This window comes from Pseudonaja textilis, chromosome 2, assembly GCF_049901715.1.
Source record: "Pseudonaja textilis isolate UNSWEBS1 chromosome 2, rPseTex1.2, whole genome shotgun sequence".
Lineage (NCBI taxonomy): Eukaryota > Metazoa > Chordata > Lepidosauria > Squamata > Elapidae > Pseudonaja > Pseudonaja textilis.
This window is the reverse complement of record NC_141991.1, coordinates 238,039,990-238,062,738: the sequence shown is the minus strand read 5'-3', so window position 1 is coordinate 238,062,738 and position 22,749 is coordinate 238,039,990. Positions and strand designations below refer to the sequence as shown.

The 22,749-nt window shown below is 33.9% G+C and overlaps 1 protein-coding gene across 3 annotated transcripts in view; it reads left to right on the top strand.

Moving 5' to 3' along the window:
- The window catches only part of NIPBL (NIPBL cohesin loading factor), a 168,419-nt gene that overhangs the window by 68,385 nt on the left and 77,285 nt on the right, over positions 1-22,749 (top strand). For all 3 annotated transcript variants that reach the window (XM_087927378.1, XM_087927380.1, XM_087927379.1), the window contains exons 2-8: positions 9,617-9,761; positions 10,985-11,150; positions 12,560-12,690; positions 14,215-14,314; positions 16,065-16,216; positions 20,755-20,912; positions 21,842-21,935. In XM_087927378.1, coding sequence (XP_087783504.1) covers positions 9,698-9,761; positions 10,985-11,150; positions 12,560-12,690; positions 14,215-14,314; positions 16,065-16,216; positions 20,755-20,912; positions 21,842-21,935 — 865 coding nt within the window. In that variant the 5' untranslated portion in view covers positions 9,617-9,697. The remainder of the gene's footprint in view (positions 1-9,616; positions 9,762-10,984; positions 11,151-12,559; positions 12,691-14,214; positions 14,315-16,064; positions 16,217-20,754; positions 20,913-21,841; positions 21,936-22,749) is intronic.

The following is a 22,749-nucleotide window of genomic DNA, read 5'->3' as shown; positions in this document are numbered from 1 at the left end:
TATATTTATTCCTTTATTCCTTCTTTATGCCTATAACTTCTATAATCAAATAGAACTAGCCACAACTGCAGACCACCGCATTTGAAGAAAAATAACATTGCTATCTATGAAATATGTAGTCCAAGGAGCCCAAAGATCTTCTATAAACCTTCAAACATTTTATACTAAAGGGCTGTCATATATTCCTGCAGCACTAAAAGTTCAGCCACAATTATTATTTTGTGCTCAGATTCTTGTTGTTCAATCACTAAGTCATGTACAACTCTTTGCAACCCTATGGACCAAAGCAGCACCTTGTCCTCTACTGTCTCCTGGACTTTGCCCAAATTCATGTTCATTGTGTTGATGACACTGTCTAACCAACTCGTCCTTTGGTGTCCTTTCAATCTTTCCCAACATCAGGGTCTTTTCCAATGAGTCCTCTCTTTCTCATTGAATGGTCAAAGTATTTGAACTTCAGCTTCAATATTTGCTCTTCCAAAGGACAGTCGGGGTTGATTTCCTTTAGGATTGACTGGTTTGATTTCTTTGCAGTCCAAGGGACTCTATATCTCTTCAAGTACCACAATTCAGAACCATCAATTCTTTAGCACTCAGCCTTCCTTATGGTCCAACTCTTACAGTCATACATTTCTACTGGGATGCTGCTCAGATAGACCCAGGTAATTCTTTTGCTGCTTTGGAAAGGGTACAGGCTTAAGTTCCTCAGGGCGTTATTTCAAATCCAAAGTTGTATTTCAAATATGATCCTACATCATTAGGTTGGTGGTTGTAATATTAATTCCAGTACCCATATTTTCATATATTATCAATCAAATTGCTGTAATTCCCTGAGATGATGTTTCTCTTGGACAAAGGTGATACTTAACTCAAGTGAACATACTAGGATAACAACATAAAAATAGTCCTTGAGTTGTGACTTTTTGTTCAGCGACCATTCAGAACTACCATGGCACTGAAGAAAGGGACAATCACATGTACAAAATTCAGGCATCTGCCCACTCTTATGACTGATTCAGATTCAAATGATTCCATTTCATTAAAAGTAGCCAATTTTTATTATACAGTATAATATGTAACATACACAGCAGTTTGACTGATTTGTTCACCTAATAGGTAAATTTTATGAATGTAATGTGTTTTATGGACTGGATATAAGCTCAAGTAAAGATTCCTCCTCACTATCTTTTTTTGGTAATACCATGACTTCATTCTAACCCTGGGCATTGGTTAGATCTCAATTTTACTATGTTTATTTATAAACAACTGTGTGTGTGTGTGTGTGTGTTTATTTGTTTGTTGTTTTGCTGGCATATTCCCAGAAGTATTAAATCCTTTATTAGATTTTTCATAGACACAGTTTAAAATAATCACATCTATGTTACTGTTGCAGTCCTATATGAATTAGAACCAGCTTCAGATTACTGACTAATTAGTGCATATATAATCTATGAATTCAAGATAGACTGGGGATATTTTTAGTACCAGTACAGATCTTGCTGTCCAGCCTCTTGAAAATCTGTCCTGATTTTCTTTCAAATATTTCAATTTTAACAACTAATTAACATAATATGATTGTGATTGACAATAAGTTTCATTAAGGACAATAATATTCATAAGTAAATATATTAAACAATGCATGATTGCTACTGTTAAAAATTTTCTGAAAATTAATCTGAGACCTATCAGTAGATCATTATCTCTCCTCTTCTGAATAACTTGCAAGCAATCCCTTTTGATATTTTAGACTGCAGTATGAAACCAGAATGTTTACTATGTTTACTTTGAAATTTGTATCAGATTAATTTGTGAAAGTAATATTACTAGTAGCTATAGCATGCTGTCTATCATGCTATCATGCTTCTTTTGAAAGTAGCACAGGATATAATGCTTCTAATTATATAGAAGAAGCAATAAGAAAATAATATATATATAAAGACTTTTCATGTACGTATAGCAGATTCTATATAATAATTTCAGTAAAGGATGACTTCATTACATTAATACACAATCTGTCTGAATGCAAATCGTTCATAGACTGCCAAATATTATAAAGCTATCAATTTGGTATATTGTATATGGTATATTTGGGTCCAGGAATCAGAACAGCATAGAAAATCCATTTCTGTTGTCCATTTCAATACAAAGTAGTTGAAAAGAATATGGATATTCAAAAATATTAATTCTTGCACCAAAGACAAATTAATGTCTTCCCACAATATGATAACTAAAACTTATTTTGATGAAGAGTATTTTCATATCTCCTACAACATGCAATGTGGTCCAGAATTTTCAATATACTATCTTTGTTGATTAAGCCATAGTCTAAATAAAATGTATTGTATTTTTTGCAGGTTTTGCAAGTTCATTTAAACAGTTTTATATTGTTTATGTGAAAGGCAAAACCTTCAGTTCCCTAATAAATTCAGTCTAGATAGAGCGTGATGCATTTTATAGTTTACCTGAGAGACCATCTGCTAACAGATTTCAGGAACCAGTTACATAGGTTATGTTAAAATATGTGAGAAAAATTAGTTTTGTATGATAAGAGACTGTTTTGCATCAATTCTAAGTTCTTGTCTGTGCGAACCAATCCAGGAAATTTCATCTGCCTAGTCACTGCTTCCATTCCTGCTCATGTGTTGTCCAGTCAAACTTCCAACCCTTCTTTTAAAAGTTATGAGAGAGGCTTATCTATGTCAGCAAAATTGAATGAACTTTCTGTAAAAGTTGGCAAAGCCTAGGATGTGCTGTATATCTTTCACAGTACGAGAAGGATGCTGTATTGTACTTTAGTTATATAGTATAGCAACTATAGATCCTTTATTCCAGATAATCTAATTTTTGCAAATCAAATGCTCACTTTTCCCACTTGGAAAAAGCTTATTATCTCTCAATCTTTGCAAAACATTTCTGACATGTGTAACATGAAATGCAGAGTCTTCGAAATATATTAAAATGCATCCAAATATTATATATATATATCACTATATATCACACACTATATTATCAATTATGTCAAAAATGCCTTTATTTACTAATCATTCTATTTTCTATTTGGAAAAATATACATCTTTTAATTGTTGAATTAATTGAATTGAATTAATTTAATTATTGAATTAAAATATCTTCTTTCTTTAAGATTACATATGGAAAGTGACATTCAGGGGTGGGATACAACAGGATTAACTACAGGTTTGGGATTTATGAGCTTCCCTGCCGGCTGCGGAGGCGCACCTGTAAATCAGCAGCAGCAGCTGCGTGCAGAGAAGCAGCCTTTGAAACAGCCCTCTTTTCCTGCTTTTTTAACTGCAGCTGTGCCTCGTTCGGCAGCTGAAGTTGAAAAATCAGGAAATAAAGATCAGGTAAGAGCTCGGGTGGGCGTGTGGGCAAAAACATCAGCAGACATAGAACCGGTTCTACAGAGGTGGACAGAACTGGTAGAAACTGGTAGAAACCCACCCCTGGTAGCATTCCTCATGCAGGAGACTAGGCATTTAATAGTTTTTTTTTCTTTTTTCTTTTGGTAATGATATGCTTTGGGGAAATTAAACATTCTGGATTGGGGACTATAAGAAAAAGAGATAGAGAAACAAAGATTAGTATATAAATTGATGTAAATGGATGAATAAAAAGTATGGAAATGCATATTGTAGATGTATCAATGTACCCAAACTTTTTAACGTAACATCTTCATGAGTCAACAGATGTTTATTAAACCATCTGCTTCATTTGAAAAGGCAATTCAACAAACAAAATCAGAAAAACACCTCCAGATCATCATCTATTATTATTAAAGTTGGTTTTATAGTCAGCTAGATGTTCAGACTGGATTTGGCATTTTCATCCACCTATTGAATCCTTCCCAAGGATTTGGGATAGGCAGTTCTTGTTGTTTGTTGGTGTTAAAGGTATGGTCGCAGGATGTAAGCTCTAAGTAAAGCTGCCTTTTGTAGTTGACTGGTGGTGATGCCGATGGTGTCCAAGTGGTACTCCAGTTGTTTTGGAATTGCACCCCAGGCACCTGTTACTGTTGGAATGAACTTTGCCTTCCATTGCTATAATTATTTTCTATTACTTCTCTATTTTATGGTCTCTTTTCTTGCTTGCAGGCAAATGATATTTCTTGCAGATCTTCTAAACCAGTGGTCGCCAACTGGCGGGCTGCAGACCACTGGTGGTCTGCGAGAAAATTTTGGTGGTCCACAGAGAAATGTCACCCCCAAAGCACCCCCCAAAGCAATTAATCCAGGCTGCGCGGGAACACAAGGCTGTGCCACCCACATGGCCTGCCGGAACACAAGGTTTGCATCACTTGCATTGCGAACAAAACGTAGTGAGGGGAGAAGGGAAAGGGCGGAGGGGGGGGACTCACCTCACGTGCCTCACCTGGCCACCGTTCTGCTTTTTTCTGCTTCTTTCTTCTTCTGCTTTTGGCTGCACTCAAAGAAAACAGCAAAAGTCTTTCTTTCTCTCCCCCAAACTCTACCACAAATGAGTCTTTGGGACCCTGTAAGGCAATCTGCTCCAAGAGGCTGTGCCAGTCTGGCAGAGTTTGGGGGAGAGAAAGAAAGCCTTCTGCTGCTTCTGCTGCTTTCCTTGCATGAAACCAAAAGTCTCACTCTCTCCCCCTGAGAACAGAGCTGGAGAAGGTATTCTGCAATCCCAAATGAAGAATGATCGATTGGTAGGAAAATGGGGTGGGAAATTTTCCTGCAGACTTTTGGGGGGATTTTCTCAGGATCTTTGCAGAAAAAGCAGAAGCAGCAGAGACCCTGGGAAAATCCCCCCCCCCCCAAAAAAAAGTCTGCAGGAAAATTCCCCACCCCGTTTTTTTACTGATCATTCTTTATTTGGGATCGCAGGATACCTTATCCAGCTCCGTTTTCAGGAGGAGAGAGAGAGACTTTTTGATTGATCAGGCAGTAGCAAGTTCATCTGGTGGTGGTACTGTCCATCCCAAATTGTTCTATCTTACCAAGAAATAGGTTGTTGTGATCTACTTTGTCAAAGTCCAAGTATACTATATCAACAACATTTCGCTGGTCTGCTAATTTAGTCACTTTGTCAAAGAATGCAATCATGTTTGTGGCATGATCTGCTTTGAGAAACACATGTTGGCTTCTAGTAATAGATTGGCTTTTTTCTAGGTATTTGAAAATCCATCGCTTGATTATCTGTCAGAATTCTGGCAAGTTGACATTATCTTTCCAGGATATTGATGCAGAGTGATTGATCCATAGTTACCTGGATCTATTTCTTCCACTTTTTTGAAGATTATAACCACATGTAATTCTGCCAATCCTTTGGTAGTTCCCCAGTGCTCTAGGGTTTTTGAAATATATAGTTCAATGGTTCTGAAATCATCTGCTAGCTTCTTCAAAACCCTGGGATACAAACCATCTAGTCCCGGTGATTTGAAATCACCTAGAGAGTGTGGATAGGTGTTGTATTGCCATTTTCTTCCCTATTTTGACTTGTATTCCTAATCTGTCTTTTATGGTATTGCTTTCTGTAGGTCAGACTATTTTTTCCTTTGTGTACAAACAGGTGCAAAGAATGAATTAAGCAGTTCCATTTTCTTCCAGTTGCCATTTACCTCTTTGCCTCCTTCTCCCATTAGTGGACCAATTGTTTCCTTGACTTTTTTTCTTGTTTTTTACATGTTGAAAGAAACATTTAAAAAAAAAATCACATTTGTTGCAAGTTTTAGTTCTTTATAAATCTTCACTTTGCTGACCTTCATCTTTGTAGATTTGGGCTATTTACTGGTATTCTGCTTTAGTTGTGTGTTCCTCTTTCTATTTTGTATTGTCCTAGTTGTCTTTCAGTTTATCAGAGAGTTCTTTATGCAACCATGCTGGCTTTATATCGGAGTTCTTATTTTTCTTTCTCAGTGGTAATATGCGACCTGGGTTTTTATAATCTAATTTTTCAGAGTTTTTCAAACTGCTTGAATTGTTTTCCTCCTTAATATTTCATCCATGGAATCCTTCCAAAGCTCTTTCTAAGTTTGTTGAAACCAGTTCTCTTAAAATCTTAAGAGAAGATTTTAAGATTTTAAGAGAAAAACTGGCTTGACTTGTGCTTGTATTATGTTTTATTATTCCAGTATGATATCCCAAAGTTGTTTCCCCAAGCTATTGTCCACTGTCCCCCAGGCTATTCTCAAAAGCACCCGAGGGCAAGACAAGAAGAAATGGGTGGAAACTAATCAAGGAGAAAAGCAACCTAGAACTAAGGAGAAATTTCCTGACACTTAGAATAATTAATTGGTGGAATAACTTGCTTCCAGAAGTTGTAAATGCTCCAGTACTGGAAGTTTTAAAGAAGCAATTGGATAACCATTTGTCTAAAATGCTATAGGGTTTCCTGCCTAAGCAGGGGTTGGACTAGAAGGCCTCCAAGGTCCCTTCCAACTCTGTTATTAAATGTAGTTAAATGGTTCCTACCTACACAAGATTATAATGCAAATTTTGTTATTTAATACAAAATATTCAGAACTTTATAATGGAAACTACATTTACTGTTCATTAAAAAAAATGAAATGCAAAAACTAATGTTGGGTTAGTATCAGAATGTCCACCAGCACATGTTCTGACTGTGTATGTTTTATATGTATTGTATTTCATTGTGTCATGTTATATTTTGTGTGTGTATATGTGTGCGTGTGTGTGTGTGATTTTATTTATTGTATAACCTCAACCACTGAATTTAGATTTTGTTAATATATGCACCCCGAGTTTTTGTATTTTAAGCTGCTGTTTACTATTTCATTAGAAAACTGACTTAATGCTGACTTTCCTAATGTTTCAGCAAATGTATGATGTATTTTCTACATTTCACCTGTTGAATTCTGAATATAATACAACAAATATTGTAGACAAAAAGTATACTTTATCTGAAAGTATGTTCTGCGCCCTCTTGTGGACAAATATACACATAGACAAATTTTAGCTTATGAATGTGTATAGTTATGTTGTATAGTGGGATGGGAAATTGATAATTAGCTACTAACTTGCCACAAATTAAGTTTCATGGGCATTTTTAATATTGCAACTCTTAAGCAAGTTTTTTGGGTCTTTATCCTTTTTAAAAAATATATACTACTTGTTTCTTTCTTGTTCTAAAATACATAGTGAAAGATGTTGAGGCACATTTAAGCTAATGTCTCACTAATCCACAAGAACTTATTCCTGACTTCTACACTGACAAAGAAAACAATCAGATTTAACATTTATATTTTCATTTTTTAAAAATCCTTAATTATTATTCTAGTTATTTTTTTTTTCATATTATGCCATTGTTGTGTGGAGATACTATACTGAGACCAAGTTGCCATTCAGTGATGGAAATCACTGAGCAGTAATTCATCATTGATAATCATTCAGCCTAACATAATTAATCAATGCAAGAATGTTGATATGTGGATAAAATTGGAAGATAGTACTTTATCTGACAGTTTTTGCTCCCTAAGGAAAGCAGAATACCGGAATACTTCCTACCTGGAAATTTTATCAAGAACAAAGTAGAAGTAGCTACCAACATTTTATTATATCTTTTTCTAATATTTCAATATTTTAATATATGTAATATATTTTAATATAGGTTACAAAGTTATACACATAGCCCCCACTTAACTACCACAGCTGGGATCGACAGCTCCATCGCTAAGTAATACAGTTTTTAAGTGAGATATCATATGATTGCGACAGATTTAACACCTCACTTCTGCTGCCACCATTAACCAATCCACTCATGGCTGTTAAGCCAGATATCACATGATGTGACTTGTTATTTTACTACTGGCTCAATTGAACTTTGGTTGTTGGTAGCCAGTTGTGAAGTAGCAAACAGCAATCATGTGACTGCGAAATGTGAATGTCTGTCTGTTGCAAAGTATCCAATTTTTGATCACATGACCACAAAAATGTCACAGTGATTGTAAATGTGAGGGTTGGTCATAAAATTATTTTTTCAGCAATGCTGTTATTTAGAATGGTTGCTAGGGCACTAGTTAAGCAAAGACAACTTGCGCTATTGAACTGAAATTGTTTTGTTCATTTTTTAGTCAGCCTTAAAATAAACCAATAATAAGCATAATAATATCAAAGTTAATTTATTATCAATATTGTGTTTTCTTTTTCTTGTATCTAGAATGGCCAATGGTTATGCTTCAAAATCACCATTAGAACCATTCAACAAACTGTAATCATTATGTCACACAAAAGTGATTCTTTTCTTTATGTATACTGAGAGTATTTACACCAAATTCCTTGTGTATCCAATCACACTTGGCCAATAAAGTATTCTCTTCTCTTCTCTTCTCTTCTCTTCTCTTCTCTTCTCTTCTCTTCTCTTCTCTTCTCTTCTAATTCCTATTCCTACTCCTATTCCTACTCTACTCTACTCTATTCCTATTCCTACTCTACTCTACTCTACTCTACTCTACTCTACTCTACTCTACTCTATTCTAGACTTCTAAGTTAAAATGGACAAAATAAAGGTGATTATATTTTCCTAAGCTAAAATTGATCCTAATGTTCTGTAATACAGAATGTATTTAGAGTTTAGTAAATGAATGGTAAAGTGTAAAACTATTTTTAACTGAATATATTTGGTGATTCTATAGTATTCAAATGTTTCTTAGACTTGGCTCAGTTAGAAGCTATTTTTTAATTAGAAGGTTAGAAGGCTCAATTAGAAGTTTTTTTTATTAGAAGATTAGAATGAGATCAGCATGATCCTACTCTTAACTCTCTCAAAGGGTTCCTGTGCATATATGCTTTATTCCAATGCATTCAGTAGCATTTGCTCAATGTTTTAATAACTAGAATATCAAATCCACAAATTACCATATTTGACATCATATGTCTGGAGTGCTTCTGTCATTGTTTTTAATGATTTTGCCTTGCTTCACTCATGCCAAGAGACCAAATCTATATCCATCAGGAAGTCAAAATAGGGAACATGATGAATGCATAACCCATACAATCCAATGTAACTGCAAAACATGTTCATGTATCTGCTTTATGATGTATAGAAGTATTATTTGTATGAAATTTATTTTGAAGAATAATTGCTTTACCATTGACTAAATCAATTCAGAAATCCCTGAAATACAAGACCAATGAGTGCCATTTTAATACATTTTAAGAGCAATTTTTTTCAATCTAGCAGATAAATAGATAGAATTACCTATTATAGTTTATTTGACTATATGTGAGCTGGAATGATTTGAATAATACAAAATCTATTTCTGCAGTACTGGGACCACTGTGATTCTAATTATCTGCTAGATAGTTTCTGCTATCATTGTAATAGATAACAGGATTCTGGTTATATAAACAACACCTAAAATAACGTACTGCACTAGATCTTTATTGAACTTTCTCTGACTACTATATCCAGAAGGGTTAGTGACATCATATGAATATCTACATGATTGCCCCAATTATTTTTCTTATATTAATCATATAGATAACTCAATTTATGCAAACTTTACTTTTCTTAGTCTTGTTTTATATTGCATATTAAATAAAACTCTATGCTATTACATTTTTTTAGACTTTAAATTTTGTTTTGCTTTGCAAATAGTCTTTCTTTCTCATTCCAGTGTGTGGGAGATGGGAAGTAATGTTAGCTGGCACCCGAACTAAAATCTGTGTGTAAGCACCACCATCCCAAGCACTTCAGAATGAATGGGGATATGCCTCATGTTCCCATCACTACTCTTGCAGGGATTGCTAGTCTTACTGATCGTAAGTATTTTTCTAAGTTTTTAAAATTAAAACTTAATATAAGTTATACTTAATATAGTTATCTTAAGTTATCTTATTCATATCAAAATATCTTTGGAACATGATTCTCTAAAGGTATGTGTGTGTGCCTGTGTGTGCGCGCGCGCGCATGCATGAAATAAATACCCTCCCCCAACTCTCTATCTTATTTTTCCTTGATTGAAGGATGAATAGTTTGTAATTTTAATATCCCATTTGACAACAGAGCAAAATATACAATTGTGTTACAACACAATATTCTTACCCCTGGATCCATCTTGGCAGAGAAATACTATAATTTGAAGTTATTTAATTTTTCAGTTACAAAATGCAATTAAGTTGACCCCCCTATCCAATAAAAACCTTCGAAATTACAGTGGAAATTGTGCACTGGATGGCAGAAAAGTCTCAGCCTATTATTTTTTAAGCTCTATGCAGGAGAACATTTATTCAAGCATAGTGGTTAACTGGCCAATTCTTGATGTATAATAGATAATTTTCTGGCACTTGATTGTTAAACACAAATATGCAAAAGAAGAGTATAGTAACATGTAATATAGAAATAGAACAGGCTTCCCTAAGATGATGCTGTCTAGGCACATTGGAATTACAACTTGTGGAATTCCTAGCAGGGATATAAATTTGGAGAAGGCTGAGCATAAGAAGAATCAATTCAGATAATCCTCAATTTATGACCACAATTGAGCCCAAATTTTATGTTGCTGAGATATTTGTTAAGTTTTGCCCAATTTTATGGCTTTTCTTGCCACATTTGTTAAGTGAATCACTGCAGTTGTTTAATTAGTCACACAATTGTTAAGTGAATTTGGCTGCCCCATTGACTTTACTTGTGAGAAGTTTGCAAAAGAGAATCACATGACTCTTGCACACTACAACCGTCATAAATGAGTCAGGTGTCAAGCATCTTAATTTTGCTTATGTGACTGTGGGAATGTTGCAATGGTTGTAAGTGTGAAAAACAGCCATATGTTGCTTTTTTAGTGCCGTTGTAACTGAACAGTCACTAAATGAACTGTTGTTAAGTTGAGGACTACCTGAAGTTACTAATGTCAAAGGCATTATTACTGGAGGTGCTCTGAATCACAGTATTTAATATTGCAGGAATACTAGATGGGAGAAAAAATTCTGAAATGCTGATTTTTTAAAAAATGGAATAATGTTTTATTTTAAATGTTTCTAAACAGTTTTGAATCAGCTGCCTCTTCCATCACCTTTGCCTGCCACAACTACAAAAAGCCTGCTCTTTAATGGACGAATTGCAGAGGAGGTGAACTGTCTTTTGGCTTGTAGGGATGAAAATCTGGTTTCACAGCTCGTACACAGCCTCAACCAGGTGTCAACCGATCACATGTATGTATTTAAAGCAAAGCATTTTAAAACCGACTATTATATGTGTAGAATTATTAAAGACACTTTATTGATACTGCTAGGTTGTATAAACATAAAGTTCTAATCCACTCTCACCAAAAAGATTATTTTTATGTTGGCCAGTAAGATTTTTTTTGCTCAATCTAATTAATAGTTTTGTTGTGTAGCAGTGTAGGAGAAGAAAGCACCAAACATGTGGTGCCTTGAGGTCCTGAATGAAAGTATACCTTAGTGATTTAGTGAAAAGTGAGTTACAAAACACTAACAAATTGACCAAAGTAAAGTAATAGATTGCTACACTAATGTTGTAGTAGTGTGACTACTTCATGATTTTCAGCATCTTTTTGTTCTGCTTTTGGTTTAGGAATAATGACTTAAAATACTGAAGCACTGGATCTCAGAATGTTGTTAGATGTGTAGTTTTTAGGACTGTGAAATAGACTACATGTTAAAATACTTATAAATATGAAATATGTAATGATTTCAAAAGAGTTCAAAATCATATTAGAGACATAAAATTATTTATATTCCTTCTGTATTATTTTTACACATAACTCAGGGAAGTGAACTTATCCAAGACATCTTCTTTCTCCTATTTAACCTTAAACAGGTTCATTACGCTTTGAAAAATTGTGAAATTACATTTTTAAACAAATTAGTCAACGTTTATCTTATAGAAGTTGTGTGTTATTACATGCTATTTTTAACACATTTTAGAACTATGCAAAAACAAAAATACCAATGTTAATTCTTTATCAAGAGTTTTAATTAATAAGGGAGTTATTAATGATGAGACGGTTGCTTCAAGTTTGAGAACCTATTACATTAAGATGAAAACAACTGTGCTATATTGCAGAGAATTTAAATATAGGCAGTTCTTGACTTATGATCATTCAAAGTTACAAGTGACTTAAACTACTTATAATATATCCTCAAAGTTATAACTTATTTTGGTGCTTAACCATCAACTCGCATTTATGACAGTTGAAGTGTTTTGTGGTCATGTATCTACAATTAGCTATTTTTTTGTTAGTTTCCAGAAAAAAATCACTAATTTAGGAGAGTGGATTTGCTTAGCTACCACATAATTTGCTTAACGATTGTGAGGATTTATTTTATCACTGTGGTAAAAATGGCCACAAAACCAAGTCTCGTCTCATAATGCCCCAACTTATGACTATAACAACTTGTGACCAAAATTCCAGATTCCTGTATATTTATTTCATGCAGCAGACCATGAAGGAGAAAAAACTATTTCGATCTCAGAAAAATGCACTTTGTATTCCCTGCACATTATTGATATTTTATGGGTGTCCTAATTAATAGCTTGCATGCTTGACAATATACTCATGGTTTCCTGTAACTCTTCTGTTTTCTGTATCTTCAATCAGAGAATTGAAAGATAACCTTGGCAGTGATGATCCAGAGGGAGATATACCAGTCTTGCTGCAGGCTGTCCTGGCAAGGAATCCTAATGTTTTCAGGGAAAAAAGCATGCAGAACAGATACGGGGTACAAAGTGGTGAGAGTTTTTATTCATTTACTATATTTTCTAAAGAAAAGAATAATCAACTTTGTTACCTTTCTAGTGTGACAGCAGGAATAGATTTTAGGTATAATATCAAATGTGCTGGCTTATTTTGTTTTTAATACATGAGATGTGTATCTTAGCCATTTAAGGCTAGGACTTTGAAATAAAAACTTATTCAGACTAATAACAGAAGAACAATTCCTTTCAAGCAAGTGCAATACTTCTAGAAAAAGTCACTTTGGCATGGTCTTACATGTTGAAATCTACATTTACACAACCCATGACGCATTGGGTCATAGTTTCAGACATTTTTCCTTGCCTGATTCCTCAATGCCTTCAACAATTGCAGAGCTTCTACTTGCCTTCACTGGAAGAGTCCCTAAAAATTCAGGGAGATATTCAGAGATGTATGTGTCTTGAAAGTAGCCCATATTAAAGATTAGGAGTAGTACACATGAGATATTCTGTGATATTTTATACTATGTCATAGAATGCCTTGTGATAATTTTTATGTTAGTATGTTTTATAACATTAGGCAAATTTCATTTCCATGGAAGTGATGGGTCCCAGATTTTGGGGAACGTATTTCAAATGGATAAGCTAGTCCATTTGAGGTACCTTGGTTCACAATGTTTTGATCTGTGATATACTGTTTCACCCAGTTAAAGATTACAGACATGAAAGTTTTAATAATTTATGGATACATTGTTTTGGACATCATATTTAACTATGATTTATTGTAAAAGCTAAATGGAAAGCACAAAGATGGAAAGATTGTGTACTACTCACAACGGAGGAATGGAAAATACAATATAGATATTGCTGACTAGAAATCCCTTATAATTTTTTTTGTGTGCAAGAAACAGAAAAACATGAACTTGTGAGTTATTGTTTTGATGATTAGACCAAATAGATTATACAAAAAATAGAGGTATGTTATAAACATAGAGCAAGACATAAATTTATAATCGTTCTTATAACTGCTGTAAAGAAAATCAAAGGCTACTTCTTTGTAGTCTTTTCTTTTTCTTTTAACCCTTTCTTTTTCCTTTTTCTCATCCTATATTACTTTCTATTAGTTTTTATTTTCTTTCTTAAAGTTAAGTGTGTGCGTGTGTGTATAAAACACACAGACAAAGAATAAACTTAAATGGACAGCTAATCACAGTTAACCCACTGGTATCTCTATAAGTCCCCGCTATTTTCAAGAAGCAACTTCCAAAATTCTGATAGTAGTATACTATGGATATCCTAGAGGAGAAAATATATATATATATATATATATATATATATATATATATATATATATATATATATATATATATATATATATATATATATATATATATATATATATATATATATATATAGTGAATTATGTATGTATGAACCTTTATATTCATAAGAATTTGCTCTGCTATCATTGTATGCGCTGCCTATACTTTTTTGCGTAATTATTGTTATAAAGCTAACAAAATAGGGAGATAATTCAGAACAATCTTTTTTTCTTTTTAGGAATGATGATGCCACAGTACAAACTTTCTCAGAATTCCATGCATGGTAGTCCTGCATCTTCCAATTATCAGCAAACCACTATCTCTCATAGTCCTTCAAGGTAAATATCATCTTTTCAGATTTTGAAATGTGATTCTTTGGGTCTATAACAAAAATATTTATTTTGTTTTTGGTTTTTTAAAATTTGATTTATACTTCACTGAAACCATTATACTATAATTGAGATGGACCTTTAACACTTTTGGCAATGTAGGGGAAATATATTTCTAGCATTTTAAAACTTTGCCTTTATATGATAGAAAAAAGAACAATAGTTCTTTTTTCTATCATATAAACAATAAGAAAAGAAGTAAACGTAAAAATAGGAAAAAAAGTAAAAGTAAAAAAGAACTACTGTTCTTTTTTCTATCATATAAACAATAGGAAAAAAAATCATTGTTTAGAGATAGCCTTCTTATACAAACACACAAATATGCATATGATGATTTATACAATAATATCAATAAAGGATTGTCAGATTTCTTTTTGATTGTCCATACATAATCTATATCTATAAGTAACTTGGTTATAAATCATATGTGATACCAGGACTTCAAATCCCTGAGTAATTGAAACCATACATTTTATCTTTTAAATGTTGACAGACTAATCGCTTAGAAATAATGATGGCATGGAGAATCTTTTTCTGTTCAGCTGTTAGTTTGTCTGTGATAGGCATGCAATTAAAAATGAATGTCCAAAATTATTAGTATGAAAGTTCAATTAATAATATAATTCTTCTCAGAATATAATAACTGTAGTATATTTCAAAAATATGTTTTTGAAATATATCTCCATTGGATCATCAAGAACAAAATGATTTAGATACTTTTTCCCCTAAGGTCCTAAGGCTGATCTTTTTTAAAACAATGTAGACTCCATTAGTTACTGATATTTATAGACTCACATTAAGATAGTTCCCTACTATTCAGACATTGGGATCTTATTACTTACTCCATTTAGTCTGAAACATTTGCATGTCAGATCTATTTATCAATGATAAGTATTTGTAACATTATTAGAATTATATAAATGCATTTACTAATAAAAGACAAAAGATTTATGCAATCTGAAGAGAAACCAGAATGAGGTTGAAAGATTTAGAAAAACGAGTAGTTAATACAGTTTATGATCAAACAGTAATGTAATTTTCTAGACCAGAGTAACAAACTCAAGGCCCGGGGGCTGGATCTGGTCCGCGGGGTGCTTAGATTTGGCCCACAGGGCTGACCTGGAAACAGAGAAGGACTGGTCCATGGTGCCTCTGCCAGTGAAAATGGAGCTCAGGAGGGCTGTGGGTATCCATCCCGAGCTCCATTTTCTCTGGCAGAGGGTTGCAGGAGGCCGTTGAGACAAAAATGGAGCTTGGGAGTCCATTTTCGCTGGTAGAGTGTTCAGGTTACCACAGGCACCCCTGAAACAAGTGATGTCGAGCTGGTCACATTGGCCCCCCAAGGTCAGACACAACCCTGATGCAGCTCTCAATGAAATCTTAAGCTTAAAAATTTAGCTCTTATGCCTGTTTTCTTTATACTCCAGAAGCGTTCATAATAAATATTAGTGAATATTCTTTAAGTAAATAAATTTGGAATCATACAAACACTGGATTCTTTGTTTTACATTCTGTTCTGAAGTGTGCAGGTAATTATGGTGCAACAATGTGATCTTATAAACTGCCAAACTAGTCACTTAGATAAGATGGGCAGTGTGGAAATTTAATAAATAAATGAAAAATAATTCAGTAATTAAATAATTAAGGAGTCATATTTATATTGGTGCTGTTACAGTATTTCTTTGGATTTTATTTGCAGTCGATTTGTGCCACCACAGTCAAGTTCTGGTAATAGATTCATGGCACCACAAAACAGTCCAGTGCCTAGTCCATATGCTCCTCAGAGCCCTGCAGGATATTTGCCATATTCACATCCTCCAAGTTACACGCCTCACCCACAGATACAACAAGGTATTTTTCTTTTCAGAACATACTAAACTGTACCATACAATTGGTTAAAGGAATAATGCTTTGATTATGTTAATAGTTTTTAATAGTGCCTATTGTTAAAGAGTTGGAGTTTGTGTGCGAGAAGTAATAGATTATAGCTGTGCTCATAAATTTATGATTTCTTGGCCATTTTTCAGAGAATATGAATGATAACACAAAAATTTTCTTTCGCTTATGGTTAGTGGTTGGCTGAAGCCATTTATTATCAATCAACTGTTTACTCTTTTTAAATCATAATGACAACAGAAATTACCCAAATGATTTTGATCAAAAGTTTACATACCCCAGTTCTTAATACAGTGTATTGCCCCCTTTAACATCAATGACAGCTTGAAGTCTTTTGTGATATGTGTGCATACGGCTCTTAATCTTCTCAGATGGTAAAGCTGCCCATTCTTCCTGGCAAAAATCCTCCAGTTCCTGTAAATTCTTGGGCTGTCTTACATAAACTCCACGTTTGAGATCTCCCCAGAGTGGCTCAATAATGTTGAGGTCAGGAGCCTGAGATGGCCACTCCCGAGCCTTCACTTTATTCTGCTGTAGTCAATGACAGATCAACTTGCCTTGTGTTTAGGATCATTGTGATGTTGGAATGTCCAAGTACGTCCCATGTGCAGCTTCCGGGCTGATGAATGCAAATTTTCCTCCAGTATCATTTTATAACATACTACATTCATCTTGCCATCAATTCTGACCAAATTTCCTGTGCCTTTGTAGCTCACACATCCCCAAAACATCAGCGATCCACCTCCGTGTTTCACAGTAGGAATGGTGTACTTTTCATCATAAGCCTTGTTGACTCCTCTCCAAATGTAGCGCTTATGGTTGTAGCCCTAAAGCTCAATTTTGGTCTTTAAATCAGAAGATTTAAAGCTTGTCCCTGTGCTGTTTGACGTATTGTAAGTGGGATACTTTGTGGCATTTGCGTAGTAAGGGCTTTCTTCTTGCAACTCGACCATGCAGCCCATCTTTCTTCCAGTGCCTCCTTATTGTACATCTTGAAACAGCCACACCACATATTTTCAGATAGTCCTGTATTTCACCTGAAGTTATTTGTGGGTTTTTCTTTGCATCCAGAACAATTTTCCTGGCAGTTGTGGCTGAAATTCTAGTTGGTCTACCTTCCTGTAATTTGATTTCAACAGAACCCCTCATTTTCCACTTCTTGATTAGTTTTCGAACATAGCTGATTGGCATTCTCAATTCCTTGGATATCTTTTTATATCCCTTTCCTGTTTTATACAGTTCAACTACCTTTTCCCGCAGATCCTTTGACAATTCTTTTGCTTTCCCCATGACTCAGAAGCCAGAAACGTCAGTGCAGCACTGGATGAAAGATGCAAGGGTCTGTCAGGAGTCCAGGAACTCATTGACCTTTTATACACACACACTAATTACAAGCAAACAGATCACAGGTGAGGATGGTTACCTTTAATAGCCATTCAAACCCCTTTGTGCCGACCTGTGTGCATGTTATCAGTCCAAAATTGCCAGGGTATGTAAACTTTTGATCAGGGTCATTTGAGTAGTTTCTGTTGTCATTATGATTTAAAAAGAGTAAACACAGTTGATAGATAATAAATAGCTTCAGCCAATCACTAACCATGAGTGAAAGAAAAGTTTTTGTGTTATCATTTATATTCTCTGAAAAATGGCCAAGAAATCATAAATTCTGCCAGAATATGTAAACTTATGAGCACAACTGTATGTGCTATGCTCACTTTGGCACCTTCCTTATTCAATGCTACCATGCAGTCCATGGCAGATTATTAAAATGGGAATCCTGACTCAAGAACAATACAATTTTCACTGGCCCATCTTAGGCAATGAAGATGTCCAACCTGGTGGTTGTTACCATTCCTTTTTTCTCAGATGCTTTCTTCCAATACAGTGTGCTATTTCCATTACAGGGTTGGAAAAGACATATTCAGATCATGACTGACATTATTATTGGTCGCACAGTCAGCCAAAAGTTTAGACTAGATTTGACATTTTTATCCACCTATCAATTCGTTCCCAAGGATGAATTGCAGAATGTTAGTTGTTTCAGGTTTTAATTATATCATAGTTGGTTGCACTGTCAGCTATCATGATGATTGCTTTTAGGAATAGCCTGCTGTTGTCTTCCTAAATCTGAGAGAGTGACTAGCTGAAGCTGACCTTGTGCTTAAGGTAGAACTTGGCGATTCCCATTGTCTTGCCCAGTGCCTTAGCAGTTACAACAGTGCTTCCCAAATTCTCTACGGAGCTGTTCCTAAGGAGCTGTTCTGAGCATCTAGTTCAGGGAAGTGCTTCCGTCTATTGTTCAATAGGCTGAGCAAAGTTCTGAGGACACTTCCCCTTGTCATTTGTCCCCAGTTTAGCTTAGCCCGTTGTTTGAGCTAGACATGAGCAATTTGCGGACCGGGATCTTCCAGGTTTTTTTTTAGAATTTTAAAATCATTTTTTAGCATTTTAAAGAATTTTTTTATGCCTTTATCCTAAAATGCCGCTTTCTAACAGCTTAATAGCTGATTGTCAGTTGCGGCATGTCCTTTTCAGGACCACAGCGGTGAGACGAGTGGGAGCTGAATTCCGCCACTGAAGACTTCACTTACAGCTGACTTTTTTTTGGTGAATTTTTTTGCTCGCCTTTAAATTGCTTATCAGAAAGTCTTATCAGTTCAAGGACAGGTTCATAACTCCACACCTTCCTTTAGCACCTTCATAATTTCGAATGGTCATTGAACGAATAGTTATAACTCAAGGATTATCTGTATTATAAAAACAGTTTCGTTGAACTTTATATCATTTCAACAAATCATCATTGGTAATTTAATTGATTTTCATCTTAGAGATTTTCAGACATATTTTAATACACACTGCAAACTTTAACTCAGTTTAAATGTCTGTTGTGATGGGTAATGGTTTTTGTATTGTTACCCAAAGTAAAACCACTTTTACCCAATTTTGGGTAATTTACCCACATTTTGTAGGCATCTCTCCTTCTCCCTCCGTCTCTCCCCTTCCCCCCCTCCATCTCGCTGTACACTTGTAAACAAGTGTCAGCAATATTCTTAATTATTTTTACTATGGACATAGGCAACAGTATTTCTATGCAGAACTAAAATTTATTGTTTTTAGAAATGCTGAAGGCTGAAATACAAGTTAAATGTTATCAGTTCTTTTCCTACTTCCTTTAAAGATGATATTCCTAAATCGTATCACCCAGAGAAGCTTTGAATTTTATCAGTCAATTTTTTTTACGGAAAAAAACCCTGCTCTCCTATTTTAAAATTTTGATGCTTTAGACTTATTAATATTTAAATACATTGTCTAATAGATAGCAACCATTTGCATTAAAATATTCATTTTGTTTGTGCTATTTTCTCTAATAATCAATTGGCTATTATGTAATATTACATTGCATTCATCATGCATTATAGCTTTGATAACTTGGATAATTTCAGTTCAATGGAACCCTTCTATTTCATTAGGTTCTCTTGCAATTACTCAACCCTATCATAAAGTAAATAAATAATTTATCTATTTCATGGTTGCTTCCTCTAAGCTCAGAACTAGATATGGGCTGCTTACCATGAAATTTCCTGTTGCTCAGCTCTTTTAGAGTTATCTAAATATCTTGGATTATGTGTCTGAGTTATAATATTACACTTCATTTTCTTTTTGTTGTTCTCCAAATCATTGCCACATATTTTCATCCACTGGATTAATTTTTTTAATGTTCTTAACCAATTCAAGTGTGAATTTATTCTTGCTGCGCCATGGGATAAAATTGTGGTTAGAAATATTAGATTATAGGGGAAAATGTGGTTAGAAATATTAGCCCTATACAGAAATCTTACTTATATTCCTTTTTTGTTTCCCTGACTACATGAATGTGAAGGGGATTAGCAGCTCCATCACATCATACCAAAAGACACATTTACAGTGACCAGTGTTTCGTAAAATAATCTATCCTTACACATCAAGAGTAATTATTGTGTTTGGCATGTCTTTGTAATCTATTTCATGTTCACATATTAGCTTCATGTTTTATCATTAGATGTTCTAAAGTGTAGTATCTTGCACAAATTTTGAAGTTATGGAGAGAACATTATTCTTTTTAATTTTGAAAAGAATAAAAATGTATAATACTTATTTTTAGTATTTTCTACAAAGAAGGCAATGGATTTTCTCCAATAGATATTTTGCAAATTGTGGATGGGTTTTTAAGGTCTTCATGCCTTTAAATACAATGCATGTAGGCTAAAATTGTGCAATTTATATTTTCTTTGGAATATACACATTAAGAAACCCATGCTAGTAATTTTTTTCCCTGTGCATAATATGTTGTCATGTAAGGAGTTGAACTGTTCAGAATGGAAATCAGGTAGGCCTGTAAGGTAGAATGGAAACCATAAAAAAAAAAAAACAGCAAGGTTAATGCAAGATATGTAATGTACTTGCAGAGTTGTTAGAAAATGATTATATGTGTGTTTGTATAATCTTACTTTCAGCTTCAGTATCCAGCCCTATTGTTTCAGGTGGAATGAGGAATATACATGAAAATAAGATTACAAGTCAGTTGGGCAGTTCAACCAATCACCATCCTGATAACACCAGACATGGCTCTAGTGAAGACTACCTACACATGGTGCACAGAATAAGCAGCGAAGTAAGAGATATTTATATTAGCCTTTAGTTTTTCCTACCTCCTAATAAGGTTAATCACTAGGTTAATTGTTATAAAAAAGAAAGAATTGTTTTCAGAATTAAATATGACTTTGTTTAGGTACCTGTATTATTAATTAATTAAGCTCAGTTTTAGTTTTATGCTTTTGTTCTGTGTCCCATTTTATAAATTAGTCGACTAAAAGTGATAATGCCCTTGCTGCTATTTGTCCTATTAAACATTGTGTTCAAATAGAAAATAATGAATCTTAGTCTGATGTTTCTATGTCCCTATATTATTTCAACATAATCTACTGTATGATAACCTGAATTCTTATTTCCCTGTGTATGTTCAGAAATGTTTATGCACACTTCATTGTGAGGAAGCTTATAATTGTTTTGTTATGCCTCATCAAATATCATGTTCTATGTAAAAGTTTTTTTTTAAACCTTTCCATGGTACTTTTCTTAATATAGTCCTAAGTTATCACTAATAACTGTTTCAGGAGAAAAATGCACAAAATTCTGTGCATTGTGTGTATAATTAAAATGGACTAATATTTTCTGTTTTCACTGAAGTATCTCAAGTGGTAGATGAGTTGGCTGTTTAAAACATCTCTTTGATGTATAGGTATTTCTAGTTCCAAATTAGATTAAAATTGTTAGCTTTGCCAAGAACAACTCCACAGAACAATTTGTCTGATCTTCACATGGTTTTCAGTGGGAATCATCTACTAAGAATTAAGGACAGCTCCTTAGTAGCATTCCCATCCCCTGCCAAGAAAGATCTATCTGACGATTTCATGGCTGTCTAGAAAAATCTTAATTTTAGTAGCAAAAGTTATAAATAAAGTATGTCTCAGATATTTACAAATATTGTAAATGATTGCTTAAATAATAATTTAAAAAGTTGTTCATTTCTAATTACCCTAGGATGGTGATTCTTCAATAAGGAACACTGCATCATTTTCCTTGAGATCACCACAGTCAGTATGTTCTCCTGCTGGAAGTGATGGAACTCCCAAAGGTACTTTTATAGTTTTGTATTCTTCTAGTTGGACACTTCTAAAAATTCAAATAAAGAAGATACTTGATATTTTCAGGATGTGCAATCTTTTTTGGGTAGAGTGTTGCCCCTCCTCCATGATAAGACTATGGCAAAGATATTAGATGGACAATACAAAACAAAATATATTGTCAAATGGCAGTGAAATTAACTACTGTTCACTTTTTATCTCTTTAAGAATTAAATGTTGGCATCATCTTTGGGATTTGGATTCATAAGCAATCCTTGACAGAGATACATATCTGGTTATTTAAGAAGAATTGATCTTCTGAAATATAAAATTGTTATGAATATTTTAATTCAGTATTAATTTTGAAAAATGAGACTTTTAAAATTAAAATATTTGAAAATAAATGTACAAATTCCCCTTTGTCTATAAGAGAAAGCAAAATTTAATACTCTTTAATTGCAGTGCCATTTGAAATTTTAATATATTTATAATTTTGAACAACCTAGCAAAATATACTTTTTCCATTGTTTTGTAATTCCAAACACTCATTTTTCATTGAGGTCCTGAAAGGCTACTTTGTAGGCTATACTTGGTTCTTTATGGAGTTGAATACTACAACAATATTAGAAATGGAAATCATTCTATAAGCGAAAAAAAACCTCCAGTTTAAAATCATTGTTGTAATTGCTTACTCAAAGTATATGAACCACATACAATCTTATTCAAATAATTTGATCATTAACTTCAGTATATTATGTATTTTATATGCGGCCCAAGGCAGTTTGTCTTCATTCAGTGCGGCTTGGGCAAGTTGAAATATTGAAC